The sequence below is a fragment of the Hemiscyllium ocellatum genome, chromosome 19, assembly GCF_020745735.1.
Source record: "Hemiscyllium ocellatum isolate sHemOce1 chromosome 19, sHemOce1.pat.X.cur, whole genome shotgun sequence".
NCBI lineage: Eukaryota > Metazoa > Chordata > Chondrichthyes > Orectolobiformes > Hemiscylliidae > Hemiscyllium > Hemiscyllium ocellatum.
In genome coordinates, this window is record NC_083419.1 from 3944518 (window position 1) to 3961167 (window position 16650).

The following is a 16650-nucleotide window of genomic DNA, read 5'->3' on the forward strand; positions in this document are numbered from 1 at the left end:
CTGCTACCTATGTTCCAATATGCAACAAGTCCCAGTTAACTATCATCTAGGCACTCACTAACCTGGATTGGCTACCAATTGATAAACATCTTGATTTCAAAATTCCAGTCCAGTTTTCAAACACCCTCTCTCCTCCCTATCGCTGTAATGCCAACCCTCTGCAACCATTGTGTTCCTCCAATTCTCCCCTCTTTGGCACCTCCCCCACAGGAACAGTCAAACAGGACAACGTGACTTGACTAATGTCTCGAAATCCCAGCAAAAGTTGCTGGCAATTTCAACTACATTTGGAATTTAAGAGAAAAAGCTTTGGTTCAATGGAGTGTGCAGGAGGGCATGCCAGGGGCAGCATCAGGCACACCTCAAAATGCAATGTCAATGTGGTGAAGCTACCAAACAGGACTGCTCGTGTGCTAATAGCATAAACAGCAAGTGATAGACAGAGCTAAGTGATTCCATAGGCCAGATTTGAGCTCTGCAGTCCTGCCACACTCCGTCATGAATGGCAAATAAACAGCCAGTGTAAACTGGAGGCCCACAAAAGCAGGACAAATCCTCCTACCAATTACTGCCACTTCAGCTTATGCTTTGGCAGCCAAACTGATGAAGGGATCATTGGCAGAGCACTTATCCAACAATAACCAACTGACAAATACACTTTCACAAACTGTGAGAAAGAGAATAAAAGGGGGAAAAGCTCTCTGTAAAATGCAGGTGTTAACTGAATCGACTCTGAATTGAAGATTGATGGGTTGTTGATACCCACGAGCATAGAAAGCTGGAGCCAAGTTTGATGGATGGAGTTTGGATACAGATCAACCATGACCTCACTGAACATCAGGACAAGCCCGAGGGGCTGAACGGCCTCCCACGCTCTAAAAGCTTTCTGTTTTCAGTTAATTTTATTCTGATTTCTATCATTGCATTTCTAAAGTAATGCAAACACACTGAAATTACTCTGCAATTGGCAACACAGCAACAGACAGACCGTGAGAGAGTCACACACCCAGGGACAGAGTGAGAGCGCCACACACACAGACCACAAGAGAGGAGACAAAATACAGGCGACAAATAGAAAGTGAATCTATGGAACCGTTCTACAATGTTAGACAGAGCTCCTTATCCAGTGAATGCTGATCAGGTTCAACATGGCAATAACCAATTCATAAAGTTTTTTTTAAAAAGCCCTGTCTCATCGCCAGAAAATCAGTCTGGTGATAAGACTTTAACGGTTGTGCATTGTCTGATTTGATGATTTAGGAATATCTGCTACCCCTTAGCCAGTTTGGATCTTCAGACCCACACCAACATGACCAGCCTGTGAACAGGCCTCCTCTGAGGAACATACAATAACTCTGAACACTAATTTCAACAGCCAAACACAATTAACTGAGAATTTTGTCTTTCAAATAGGTCATCTCTCAATCTAAACTCCAAGAGGATGAAATATACTGATTCCAAGCAAGAGCCACCTCATACCAAGAATAAACTTGGTCAAGAGATTATCTGATTGAAATCACATGGCTGTGGTGAATCTTGTTGTGCCTCCTACACTGATTGAAGCTCATTTGAATGCACAGGGGGTTTGAAAGGCACTACACAAACATAAGTCATAAATGCAAAGGAATTATCTAAACTAGAGGAAAATGCACACTGACTTGCTCACTGTAATTTACCCTAATGCAGAGAAAAAAACTTTGATAAAATAATGATAATACTTAAAAAGACAAAATAAAAAATAATGGCTGTTTGCAGGATTAAAATTTTGTTGCTCTACATGTAGGGGACTGTGAAAGTGGTGCTTGGTTTGGGAAAGGACATGATGTTACAACCTGGTAGAGCTCAACCCTGACCTCAACAGTGAAGCTATTTGGCCAATTCCAAATTGTATAATAATTGACAGTTTATAAAAAAACTGAAGGCAAGGTGCACTCAGATTCTGCAGCTGTCCCTCAGCTTTACTAGGAATTCAGGGTACGGTCACAGTTCTGATCATTTAAAAGAGAAATGCAAATAGAACCAGAGTTGCCAAGCAAAACAGTAATGTGGAAGATGGGCTCAGCTATTCCTCTTTCCCAGCTGCTTGTATTGGACTCATGGCACAAGCCATTAGAGTCACTTGCAAAGATACTGCTTTGAAAGAGTCACATTCATATAGTACCTTTCACATCTCAAATTGTGACAAAGTACAGCCAATGAAGTAGAGTCATAATACACAACCCAATTTGCACACAGCAAACTCCCACAAACAATTAGTTAACAATGGACATTACTTTAGTAATAACTTCAGCGGGATAACTATTGACCAGGACTCCAGGGAGAATGTCCCTCCTCTGCTTGTGTCATTGGTCTCTCATATCTACCTGAAGGATGTCACCTGACAAAGGAGCAGCACTCCAAAAGCTTGTGATACCAAGTAAACTTGGACTATAACCTGGTGTCATGTGACTTGAGTTTGTCCATTCCAGTCCAACACCAGCACCTCCACATCTAACAATGAACTCAAATGTGGAGTCAGATGTACAGCGTGGAAACAGACACTTCAGTCCAACCCATCCATACCGACCAAATATCTTAAATTAATTAGTCCCATCTGCTAGCACTTGGCACATATCCCTCTAAACCCTTCCTAAACATTTACCCTCTAGATATCTTATAAATGTTGCAACTGTACCAGCCTCCACCATCTCCTCTGGCAGCTCATTCCATACACGCACCACTCTGCGTGAAAAGTTGCCCCTTAGTCCCTTCTAAATCTTTTCCTTCTCACCCAAAACCTATGCCCTCTAGTTCTGGACTCTTTCCCCCCCCCACCCCCTCCAAACCCCTGGGGGAAAAAAAGACCTTTGTCTATTTACCCTACCCATGCCCTTTATGATTTTATAAACCTCTGGAAGGCCACACCTCAGCCTCACCCGATAATCATTTCAGATCTTAACTTTGTTAATCAGAGATCAGTTGTTGACAATAATTCTTCTGTCACCATTCACACTTCTTTTAGCCCCATCTTCTATTTATCCCATTTCTGCTTCACATCTTGGTTGTTCAATTTTTTTTTAAACCCTCAGCCCTACTACAGATGCTGCCAGGAAACTGAGAAGGGCAGAAAATGATCAGTGCTTGCAGCCTCACACTCACCTCTGACTGCCTCCACATGCTTCCAGCTACTCAGCACATCACCCTGCAACACATCCACTGGTATGCTGTCCTATCCCTTCATGGTAACATGGCACAATGGACATGAAAGAAGCAGAGCAGTATCAGAGATTGCTTGCATCTTCTGTGTCTGATGCCTACATGATGGAAAATGGGAAGCCTTCAGAAATGAGAATGAGAATTCAGAGAAAGTATATTCCTGTCAGGGTGAAAGGAAAGGAAAGGCTGGTAGGTATAGGGAATGCTGGATGACTAAAGGAATTGAGGGTTTGGTTAAGAAAAAAAGAAGGAAGCACATGTCAGGTATAGACAGGATAGATGGAGTGAATCCTTGGAAGAGTATAAAGGCAATAGGAGTATACTGAAGAGGGAAATCAGGAGGGCAAAAAGGGGACATGAGATAGCTTTGGCAAATAGAATTAAGGAGAATCCAAAGGGTTTTTACAAATGCATTAAGGACAAAAGGGTAACTAGGCAGAAAATAGGGCCCCTCAAAGATCAGCAAGATGACCTTTGTGTGGAGCCGCAGAAAATAGGGGAGATACTAAAATATTTTGTATCAGTATTGACTGTGGAAAAGGACATGGAAGATATAGAATGTGGGGAAATAGATAGTGACATCTTGAAAAATATCCGTATTACAGAGGAGGAAGTGCTGGATGTCTTGAAATACATAAAGGTGGATAAATCCTCCAGGACCTGATCAAGTGTACTCTAAAACTCTGTGGGAAGCTAGGAAGTGATTGCTGGGATACTTGTATCATCCATAGTCACAGGTGAGGTGCCGGAAGACAGGAGATTGGCTAACGTGATGATGCTGCAGCTGTACAGGACATTGGTTCGGCCACTGTTGGAATAATGCATGCAATTCTGGTCTCCTTCCTATCGGTTCAGGAAAGATTTACAAGGATGTTGCCAGGGTTGGAGGACTTCTGCTATATAGAGAGAGAGAGAGGCTGAACAGGCTGGGGCTGTTTTCCCTGGACCGTCAGAGGTGGAGAGGTGAATTTATAGAGGTTTACAAAATTATGAGGGGCATGGATAGGCTAAATAGACAAAGTCCTTTCCCTGGGGTGGGGGAATCCAGAACTAGAGGGCATAGGTTTAGGGCGAGAGGGGAAAGATATAAAAGAGACTTAAGGGGCAACTTTTTCACACAGAAGGTGGTACGTGTATGGAATGAGCTGGCAGAGGAAGTGGTGGAGGCTGGTACAATTGCAACATTTAAGAGGCATTTGGATGGGTATATGAATAGGAAGGGTTTGGAGGGATATAGGCCAGGTGCTGGCAGGTGGGACTAGATTGGGTTGGGATATCTTGTCGGCATGGACGGGTTAGACCGAAGGGTCCGTTTCCATGCTGTACATCTCTATGACTCTATGACTAGTCTGTGAGATAGCTCCCCCAAATATTGAAAAGGAGTTGACAGAACTGAATATGCCACGGTTGTTTCCAGTGCCTGTGTCAATACCAGAGTCCATCGAGCTTAATTCTGTAGTTTAGGCTTCATAAAATATTAAATACAATCTAGTGGTTTGTGAACCACATTTGAGGGAGAGTAAGAATCCACAGCACGAGTATGGAGTCACAGAGTCATAGTCAGAGGTGTACAGCACGGAAACAGACCCTTCGGTCCAAAGCAACCATACCAACCAGTTATTCCAAACCAATCTAGTCCCACCTGCCAACACCAGCCCATTTCCCTCCAAACCCTTCCTATTCACCTACCCATCCAAATGCCTTTTAAATGTTGCAATTGTACCAGCCTCCACCACTTCCTCTGGCAGCTCATTCCATACACACACCACCCTCTGTAGGCTTTGCCCAAAACGTCGATTTTCCTGCTCCTCGGATGCTGCCTGACCTGCTGTGCTTTTCCAGCACCACTCTAATCTAGACTTTGGTTTCCAGCATCTGCAGTCCTCACTTTTGCCTAGATCCTGTTGTAATCTGAGGTAGCTGCAAATGTGTTGCTGGTCAAAGCACAGCAGGCCAGGCAGCATCTCAGGAATAGAGAATTCGACGTTTCGAGCATAAGCCCTTCATCAGGAATAAGAGAGAGAGAGCCAAGCAGGCTAAGATAAAAGGTAGGGAGGAGGGACTAGGGGGAGGGGCGATGGAGGTGGGATAGGTGGAAGGAGGTCAAGGTGAGGGTGATAGGCCGGAGTGGGGTGGGGGCGGAGAGGTCAGGAAGAGGATTGCAGGTTAGGAGGGCGGTGCTGAGTTGAGGGAACCGACTGAGACAAGGTGAGGGGAGGGGAAATGAGGAAACTGGAGAAATCTGAATTCATACCTTGTGGTTGGAGGGTTCCCAGGCGGAAGATGAGGCGCTCCTCCTCCAGCCGTCGTGTAGTTGTGTTCTGCCGGTGGAGGAGTCCAAGGACCTGCATGTCCTCGGTGGAGTGGGAGGGAGAGTTAAAGTGTTGAGCCACGGGGTGATTGGGTTGGTTGGTCCGGGCGGCCCAGAGGTGTTCTCTGAAGCGTTCCGCAAGTAAGCGGCCTGTCTCACCAATATAGAGGAGGTAACCTTCTTCGCTGTCCACCGCACCTCTAATTTTGGTCTCATCTGCAAACTTACTAACTGTACCTCTTATGCTCACATCCAAATCATTTATGTAAATGACAACAAGTAGTGGACTCAGCAGTGATCCTTGTGGCACTCCACTGGTCACAGGCCTCCAGTCTGAAAAACAACCCTCCACCACCACCCTCTGTCTTCTACCTTTGAGCCAGTTCTGCATCCAAATGGCTAATTCTCCTTGTATTCTAGGAGATCAAACCTTACTAACCAATCTCCCATAGGGAACCTTGTTGCATGCCTTACTGAAGTCCATGTCGATCACATCTACCGCTCTGCCCTCAATCCTCTTTGTTACTTCAAAAACCTCAATCAAGTTTGAGAGACATGATTCCCCATGCACAAAGCCGCGTTGACTATCCCCAAATCAGTCCTTGCCTTTCCAAATACACGTACATCCTGTCCCTCAGGATTCCCTCCAACAACTTGCCCACCACCGACGTCAGGCTCACTGGTCTATAGTTCCCTGGCTTGTCCTTACCACCCTTCAACAGTGGCACCACATTTGCCAACCTCCAGTCTTCTAGCACCTCACCTGTGACTACCGATGATATGAATATCTCAGCAAGAGGCCCAGCAATCACTTCCCTAGCTTCCCAGAGTTCTCGGGTACACCTGCTCAGGTCCTGGGGATTTATCCACCTTTATGCATTTCAAGACATCCAGCACTTCCTTCTATTTAGCAAGGTGTCACCATCTATTTCCCTACATTCTATATCTTCCAAGTCCTTTTCCACAGTCAATACTGTGAAAGAATACTCATTTAGTATCTCCCCAATTTTCTGTATATCCACACAAAGGCCGCCTTGCTGATCTTTGAGGGACCCTATTCTCTCCCTAGTTACCCTTTTGTCCTTAATATATTTGTAAAAACCCTTTGGATTCTCCTTAATTCTATTTGCCAAAGCTATCTCATGTCCCCTTTTTGCCCTCCTGATTTCCCTCTTCAGTATACTCCTATTGCCTTTATATTCTTCCAAGGATTCACTCCATCTATGCTGTCTATACCTGACATTGCTTCCTTCTTTATCTTAATCAAATCCTCAATTTCTTTAGTCATCTAGCATTCCCTATACCTGCTAGCCTTTCCTTTCACCCTAACAGGAATAAACTTTCTCTGGATTCTCATTATCTCATTTCTGAAGGCTTCCCATTTTCCAGCCGTCCCTTTACCTGCTAACATCTGCCCTCAACCAGCTTTTGAAAGTTCTTGCCTAATACTGTCAATATTAGCCTTTCGCCAATTTAGAACATCAACTTTTAGATCTGGTCGATCTTTTTCCATCACTATTTTAAATCTAATAGAATTATGGTCGCTGGCCCCAAAGTGCTATCCCACTGATACCTCAGTCACCTACCCTGCCTTATTTCCCAAGAGTAGGTCAAGTTTTGCACCTTCTCTAGTAGGTACATCCACATACTGAATCAGAAAATTTTGTTGTACATACTTCAATTCCTCTTCATCTAAACCCTTAACACTATGGCAGTCCAAGTCTATGTTTAGAAAGATAAAATCCCCTCCCATAACCACCCTATTATTTTTACAGATAACGGAGATCTCCTTACAAGTTTGCTTCTCACTTTCCCTCTGACTATCGGGGAGTCTATAATACAATCCCTATAAGGTGATCTTCCCTTTCTTATTTCTCAGTTCTATCCAAATAACTTCCCAGGATATATTTACAGGAATATCCTCCCTCAGCACAGCTGTAATGCTATCCCTCATCAAAAAGGCCACTCCCCCTCCTCTCTTGCCTCCCTTTCCATCCTTCCTGTAGCATTTGTATCCTGGAACATTAAGCTGTCAGTCCTGCCCATCCCTAAGCTACGTTTCTGCAAATGCTATGATATCCCAGTCTCATGTTCCTCACCATGCCCGGGAGTTCAACTGACTTCCCCGTTAGGCCTCTTGCATTGAAATAAATTTATTAGTCCTATCTTGCCCCTGACTGTTCGACTCTCTTCTGTTCTCAACTGCACCAGTCTCAGATTGTCCTCTCTCCTCACTATCTCCCTGGGTCCCACCCCTCACCTTGCTAATTTAAACCTCCCAAGCAGCTCTCGCAAATCTCCCAGCTGTACATTAGCGCCCTTCAAGCAACAACCAGACATAGCCACACTCCGAATCGTACCTGATATCACCATTGCTATCCCTGGGCGAAAGTGAGGACTGCAGATGCTGGAGATCAGAGTCAAGATTAGAATGGCACTGGAGAAGCACAGCAGGTCAGGCAGCATCTGAGGAGCGGAGGAAAATTGATGTTTTGGGCCAGAACCCTTCATCAGGGCTCCTGCCTGAAACATTGATTTCCCTGCTCCTCAGATGCTGCCTGACCTGCTGTGCTTTTCCAGCATCACTAATCACGATACCTGGGGTCTGGCAGGACAGACCTAGCAGAAGAGGTGGCACAGTGATATACAGAGTCAGGAGGAAGTTGACCTGGCAGCCCTCAACATTTCCTCAAGATCCCACAAAGACACTACAACCCGTCAGTTTCCCTCGGTCACTCATAGCCTGGATTTGGAAATATACCATCAATCGTTGAGTCAAACTTCTGTGACGCCTTCCCGAACTGTGTTGTGGGGGCTGTCCATGCCACAAGATTTGGAATGGTTCAAGGTGGTTCATCAACACCCTCAAAGGGCAATTAGGGATGGATAAGAAGTGTTGGCCCAGACAGAGATTCTGATTGGTTGTGGTGTTGCCCAGGATATTGACTAAATCAGCATTTATCGCCCACCCCCAACTGGCCTGGAGAAAGGGTTAATGAGTCACATTCGCGAACCACTATCATGGAAACTGCTCAGAGAGTTAATTACATGCGAGTCAAGTGCCTGGTCCTTTAAATAACACTGATGCAGGCTTCTGCTCATTGTTTGCCAAGGGAGCAATGAGCAGGTTAACCAAATGTTCATTGACCAAACCTAGAACTTGGCGTCACACCAGGCAACTGGAAGCGATCAGGATGGCATCCATTCAAGGTCCTGTGGCAACAGGAGCACACTTGCACATGTCTTTCCTATGCAGCTTGGATTGAGGAGATCATGACTGACAATGCAACCAGTTTGTGTGGCAATTGCATACCCAACTATTTGGCCCTTCAGAGACTTTGCCCGAGCTACTAAACAGTTCTAGCGTGGTGGGGTGTATTCTTTTACTTTTGTAAAGTCAGGTTTCCAGCATCCGCAGCATTCCACTATTCACTGAGCGGTTCGGTCTTTCCTCCCATGTGGGTCAACCCCTTTGTTCTAACAGGTGACCCACCCCTATCCAGTCCCTCACACTGAGGGAGCTGGGGCCCAATGTGTGCAGTTCACAGCCAGATCTGTAGCAGTCCTGGCAGAACACAGTCCAAAGTGCAGCTGCAACAGCTGCCAAATCCTCCCTAGAGCTTGGTCAGCTGGGCGTACTCAAATCTTCGAATGTAAATTGAAAGAAAGAGGCAACAGAACAGAATTACATAATCTAGTCTCTTTAAAGAGCCTAACTTACTGTCACTCAGATTTGTTTCAATTATTTCCCTGTGAGCTGTCTGTATACTGTGACCATGACACAGCTAACTGATTAAGCACATGGTCATTTATGACTATTAGGGAATAAAGGGAACTGGATTAAACTGAACAGCTGTGCAATGCTCATTCCCAGAATGAGACACAACTTGATGTTCCAGTCAATGCAAAGTCAGCATTTTTCACTTTGGCAATTCAATGTATAAAATCTGACGCGTTTCACTACTTTTCCTGCATCTTCATTCGTGCAGTTCAAGTTCATTTCTGATTAAGCCTTGCTTTGAACAATTTATGTTTTTTAACAACATCTATTGCGTTTCAGTGAAAATCACAGAAGTTTACCAATGCCCTGCCATTGCACTTGTTAGCTCTTTGAAAGAGATGCTGAGTTTAATAGAGATACAAGTTACCTTTTCCCCTGATTTGAGAATTAGAGCTTTCAGCTTTAAAATGTAAAGACAAAAAACAAAAATTGATGCTCTTATCTTGTACAAATTGTTGCAACAATCAAATCAGTCACATTGTAAAGAATCGTATTTTTCTTCCTGATTTGGCTCCCTGTTTTAGTTTGTAGGCTCCATGTACTTATATCATTAGGATATAAGTACATGGAGGAACAGAATCAATATATGTGTGAGACACACACAGTCGAGGTAAAAGGTCCGTATTGTTGCTGTAGGATTTTGCTGCACTTACTCAGTTACTGTAAAATAAAGAGTTCCTCTTCCCAACACCCTTCATTCCCATACATCCCCATACCAGCTCATCATCCCCACCAGTTAGGAGAAAGTGAGGACTTCAGATGCTGGAAATCAGAGTCGAGAGTGTGGTGCTGGAAAAGCACAGTTGGTCAGGCAACAGAGGAGCAGGAGGATTGAGGTTTTGGGCTAAAGCCCTTCATCAGGAATGATCTTTAGCCCAAAATGCCAATTCTCCCGCTTCTCAGATGCTGCCTGACTTGCTGTGCTTTACCAGCACCATAGTCTCGACTCCCCACTCATAGCCACAACCATAGCCCCTCATACCTACCATTGCTTCACATACTTCTCATGATCCTTGATAGCTTTCATGCCAACTCATGACATGAACCCTCATTCATCACCCTTCGTTCCTTTTACCAACTTCCTCCATGAGCAGACCTTGGGATCTATGCTGAGATTAATTAAGGTCAAGTTTCAACCATGCCTTGATTCAGTTATTAGTGAAGAAAAATTGGATTTAAAAAAAATATTCATTACATTTCCTTAAATGGCTTCCTGCCACATCTTTTAATCTTAAACAATTCCACAGGACCTGGAGAGGTGATGACCTAGTGCTTATAATGCTAGACTATTAATCCAGAGACCCTGGCAATATTCTGGAGGCCTGGGCTCAAAACAGAATTCAATAAATATCTGGAATTAAGAGTCTCATGATGACCATGAATCCATTGTTGATTGTTGGGGGGAAAAACCCATCTGGTTCACTAATGTCCTTTAGGGAAGGAAACTGCCACCCTTACCTGGTCTGGCCTACGTGTGACCAGACCAACAACAATGTGGTTGACACTTAGTGCAATGAGGGAAAAGTAGTAAATGCTGGCCTAGCTAGTGACACCCATAACCTGCGAATGAATAAAAGTAGAGAAGGTTGATATAGTTATCCCATTCTGGAGTGGTGAGTCCTAAGGTGATTAAACATTCTGATGCTGGAGCCCCACGATACCTCTTCAAGCTCCTCCAGCGTAAGTGAATGGGGCACGCTGGTTTTCGCACACTGTTTGCTCTTGGCCTCTGTCTGAGCCCAGAGAAGTTCACAAGGTTGGCACCTTCGAGATCTATCTTCTCCAGTTCAGGTAGTTTTGGGCGAGACATTCTAGTTTGTCGGTGAGAAACTGCAGTTATTTTTCAAAGCTTTAAGGATGTCCTCAAAGCATGCACTTGCATGGTAAACCTCCTGGGGTTAGAGCATGGTGCAAAAGGGGCTTACCATCTCCAGAACCTCCACATCCTTCCTATAACGTGACAACCAGAACTACACTCAATACCCAAAAGTAGCCTAACTAAAGTTTTATTAAGCTGTATCATGACTGACCAACTTTTATAATCAATGCCCTGACCAATAAAGTCAAACAGTGTGGTGCTGGAAAAGCACAGCTGGTCAGGCAACATCTGAGGAGCACGAGAGTCTGCCTGACCTGTTGTGCTTTTCCAGTGCCACACACTTCAACTCTGATCTCCAGCCCTCATTTTCTCTTCCCTGACCGATGAATGCAAGCATGCCACATGCCTTCTTTACCACCTTAACCATTTGTATTGCGACTTTCAGGGAGCTATGGACATATGTCCCAAGATCCCTCTGTATATCAATGTTCTAAGATTCCTGCCTTTCATTGTATACTTTCCTCTTGCATTTGACCTCCCAAAACACAACACCACCTCCTTGTGTGGAATAAAGTCCATCTGCCAATTCTCCACCCAACTTTCAGCTGATCTATACCTTGCTGCATTCTTTGACAACCTTCCTCACTATCCATAATTCAACCAATTTTTATGTGGTCTGAAAACTTACAAATCAGACCAACTACATTTTCATCCAAATCATTTCCACATAAACAGCGGAGATCCCAGCATTTCTCTTTGCAGAATACCACTGGTCACTGACTTCCAGTCAGAAAAACAGTCCCCCACCACCTTCCTCCACCTCAATGACTGTCTATAGCCAAGCTAATTTTTTTTTTAAGTCCAACTTACCATGTACTTAATCTTCCAGACCAGCCAAACATTTCTGTCAAGTCCATGTAGCCAACATCCACTGCCCTACTCCCAAATCATCTTCATCAAACACTCAACCAAATCAGAGAGACAATAATGTGGAGATGCCAGTGTTGGACTGGGGTGGACAAAGTCAAAAGTCAACTCATGGGAGAGTGCTCTGAAAGCTTGTGATTTTAAATAAGTCTGTTGGACTTTAACCTGGTGTCTCTCAATGTCAAAAGTCACTCAACAAGACCTCCACCTGCACAGCCATGCTGACTATCCTTACTGAGTCCATTCTTTTCCAAACGAGAAAAAAAATCCTGTCCCTATGAATCTTCTCCAATAATTTCCCTACCACCGATGTAAGGCCCGTTTGCGCTATAATTTCCTGGATTATCTGTTGCCCATGTTAAACAAAGGAACAACATTGACTATTCCAGTTATTCTGGACCTCACCTGTGGCTAATAAAGGACACAAAGATCCCTATCACAACAGCAGCAATCTTCTCCCTTGCCTCCCTCAGTACCTTGGATTAGAGTGGTGCTGGAAAAGCGCATCAGTTCAGGCAGCATCTGAGGAGCAGGGAAAAAAAAAATTCGACGTTTCGGGCAAAAGCCCTTCATCAGGAATCGAGGCAGAGCGTATGCAGGGTGAAGAGAGCTCAGAATCTTGGGGATAGACCCCATCAGACCCTGGGGACTGAACTTCCTTAAAAATATGTTTTTCAAGGCACCCAACACCTCTTCATATTGAAAGTGCCCTAGAATATAAACGTAATCCTCTCTATTCAGATCATACATGTCCTCCTCTTTGATAAATACAGGTGTGAATTACTCATGAAGGATCTCCCCCATTTCCTCTGGCTCCACATACAAATTCCCTCCTTTGTCCTTTCCCTAGTTACCCTCTTGCTCCTAATACATGAATAAAATGCCTTGGGATGCTCCTTAAATCCTACTTGTCAAGGATATTCATCTTTCTAAAATAACTTTTCCTCCTTGTCTTCTTGTGTTATAGGACATCATGCTGCTAGGCACAGCCCAAAGTTTTTTCTTCTTCTATTCCACTTTCTAAAGTGCTGAACTGTTCAGAAGTTTTCTCAAAGGTTCACTTCAGTGCATATAAACATATTTCCAGACAACCTACTGCCACTCTCTGAACTCAAATTGAGAGTAAAACTACATCTTTCCATTCTTAGCTCAGCGTAGAAACACATGACAAACTTAAAGCTACATGATTTCATCCACCCACGACCCAAGTTTCAAAAATAAAAAGAAATCAAGAGACTTCATCACACCTCCCCCATTGTTACATGCATGGTGTATATTGTTGGAAAATTGAGGCAATTCCAGGCACCACACTTCAGGAAGGATATCAAAGTAATGGAGAAGGCCAGAAAGGGATTGGTTTGGAAGGTATTGGGGGGTAAAGAGTTCAAATTATGTGGATTGGAGAAGTTGGGGCTATTTATCATAAAAGATTAAAATAAGAGATTTAATAGGGCTGCTTGGAATCATGAGATTGTTATGACAGAACATCCAGTAACCTGAGGGCACAGAATGAAAGAGGCAGATTAGAACTTATCGTTTCATAAAACACAAAGCAAAAAGTGATGATTGGAATGTGAGCCTGAAGGGGGGTAGAAGCATATTTAATTATAAAAGGAAGGTGGGAGAAACAGAAAAAGGGGAAGTTTGCAGCAGGTCAGGCAGCCTCCGAGGAGCAGGAAAGTCGACATTCCGGGTCTTTGGGGGGGGGGGGGGGTGGGGGGGGTAGCTGCTGAGAGAGAAATAGATGGGGGTGGGGTGAAGGTACCAGGGAAGATGATGGGTAAATACAGATGGGATGGGGGGGATGATGGGTCAGATGGGATGGCGAAGCAGATAGGTGGGAAGGAGGATGGACAGGTAGAACAGTTCAGGAGGGCAGTGCCGAGTTGGAGGGTTGGATCTGGGGTGTTCTTGTACACCAGTCAATGAAGGTAAGCATGCAGGTACAGCAGGTAGTGAAGGCGGCCAATAGCATGCTGGCCTTCATAACACGAGGGATTGAGTATAGAAGCAAAGAAGTTCTTCTGCAGTTGTACAGGGCCCTGGTGAGACCACACCTGGAGTACATGTGCTGTTCTGGTCTCCAAATTTGAGGAAAGACATTCTGGCTTTTGAGGGATTGCAGCGTAGGTTCACAAGGTCAATTCCTGAAATGGCAGGACTACCTTACACTGAAAGACTGGAGCGACTGGGCTTGTATACCCTTGAGTTTAGAAGACAGAGGGGATCTGATTGAGATGCATAAGATTAAAGGATTAGACATTCTGGAGGCAGGAAACATGTTTCCGCTGACGGGTGAATGCCGAACCAGAGGACACAGCTTAAAAAGAAGGGGTAGACCATTTAGGACAGAGATGAGGAGAGACTGTTTCACCCTGAGAGTGGTGGCTGTGTGGAATGCTCTGCCCCAGAGGGCAGTGGAGGCCCAGTCTCTGGATTTATTTAAGAAAGGAGTTGAATAGAGCTCTCAAAGGTAGTGGAATCATGGGTTATGGAGATAAGACAGGAACAGGATACTGATTAAGGATGATCAGCCATGATCATAATGAATGGTGGTGCAGGCTTGAAGGGCAGAATGGCCTACTCCTGCACCTATTGTCTATCTGGGATGAGGTGGGGGGCGGGGGGGGGGGGGGGGGGGGGGGGGTGGGGGAGGGAGGATGAGGAATTGGTGAAATCAGTGTTGATGCCATGTGGTTGGAGGGTCCCAAGCTTGAATGGACAGCTCTAAAAAGAGCCAGCACAGGAACTATGGACCAAATGGCATCCTTCTGCAATATTGGATTCAATGAAATCAATGCTGTGCAGGAGAATGCAAGAACTAGAATCTGGAGTGGATAATTCAGTCCCGTGAGTGCCTGCTCTTCCATTCAATACAATCATGGCTGATCTCATCTCGACCTCAACTCCACTCTCCTGCCTGCAGCCATAACTCTTTACTAATTGAAAATCTCTCAAAATGTATTCAGTGTCCCAGCATCCACCAGGATTCCACAAATTTATTAAGACTTAGAGAAATAATTCCTCCTCACCTCAGTTTCCAATCTCCACCCCTCCGTCTAAAACCACTACCTCTTGTTCTAAAAGGAAACATCCTTTCTATATCTACTTTGCCCATCTCCTTGAGCATCTCATTTCATTGAGATCATACAGAATGGGAGCAGGCCATTCAGTCCATCAAGTCCACACCAACTCTCCAAAGGGCATCCCAGCCAGACCCAGCCCTCTATCCTGTAAACCCTATATTTCCCATGGCTAATCTACCTAGCCTGCACATCTCTGGACACTACAGGATGATTTAGCATGGCTAATCCATCCATCTTTGGACTATGGGAGGAAACTGGGACACCTATAAGAAACCCACGCAGACACGGGGAGAATGCCTGCATAGAGTTTGCACAGTCACCCAAGGCTGAAATCAAACCCAACCCCACTGGTGCTGTGAGGCAGCAGTGTGAATCACTGAACCATCATGCCACCTGAACTGATCTCTTCTCATGCCCAAGCTTTAGCAACCATAGGTCTAAACTAACAAAGCAAATATACAGGCTTTGTCTCCCATTCAAAATTTACACCAGTGTCATTAGAAAACTTATGGCAAAAAAATGCCATGTTTCATTCAATCCATGAGCCACTAAAGCAAGTTCACTTACCTGGAATCTGGGGTCTCTCCAATTATTTCTTGCAATTTATCTATGAAATGCACCAAATCTAGAAGCCCTTTGACGTGCTGCATCAGTGGGTCCTTGTCTGAAGGAGCATAGCTTTTTCCACCAAGTTCTAAACACCTAACAAAGGATGTCGCAGCCTTGGAGGAAACAAGCACACTGTTAGAATATGCAGTAGAAAGGGGTACTAAAACAAAGGATAAAATGACCTTGGGCAATCTCTTTATAAGATTCACATGCATCGCAATGTCAACAATCAAGGATTGGCTCTGGGATGTAGCTTTAGTGGAAGAGAAATGATCCAACCCCAAGTAAGGGAATCAATTAAAACTGGTTTAGATTGCTTCACCATTGTAAAAACTCAAAAAGGTGGTCCTCTGGAGGGAACGTCACCAAAAGTAGATAGATATTTTAGGCAGAAAGACAAAAAGGCTGGTCATAGAGGTTGATATTAAGGAGAGTCTTAAAAGAAAGAGGAGGAGATGTAGGGAGAGAATTCCCAACCCGAAGGGTCTCTGCATGGCAATTATTGAAGGATCAATTGAAATTGGCTAGATGTTCGAGACTAGAATTAGACAAATGGAGATATCTCAGAAGAGTGAAATTTGAAGAGATTACAGGAGGTAACCAGGAGCAAGGATGTAAGTATGTGAAAACAATTTTAAAATCAATGCATTATTTAGCCAGGAGCCAGTGAAGGTCAGAAAACAGTAGCGATGAATGAATGGAACTTGCTATGAAAGTTTGGATAAACACAAAAGTTCGGATGGCTTTAAGTTTGTCAGGCAGTGGAGGATGGGAGACTGGCCAGGAGTGTGTTTCAATTGTCTCAAAATATCAGGCAATGAGGGGATGAGGAGAAATCTATTCCAGCTCCTATAATATTCCGAATAGCTCTGTCCCTATTTATGTAATTGAATAGTACCCTGGCAGCCAAAATTTAAAAACA

General features: G+C 44.3%; 1 protein-coding gene across 3 annotated transcripts in view; it reads right to left on the reverse strand.

Annotated features, from left to right (window-relative positions):
- Nucleotides 1–16650, reverse strand: part of parpbp (PARP1 binding protein) — a 50106-nt gene that overhangs the window by 9018 nt on the left and 24438 nt on the right. For all 3 annotated transcript variants that reach the window (XM_060839196.1, XM_060839198.1, XM_060839197.1), the window contains exon 6: nucleotides 15687–15841. In XM_060839196.1, the coding sequence (XP_060695179.1) occupies nucleotides 15687–15841 (155 nt within the window). The remainder of the gene's footprint in view (nucleotides 1–15686; nucleotides 15842–16650) is intronic.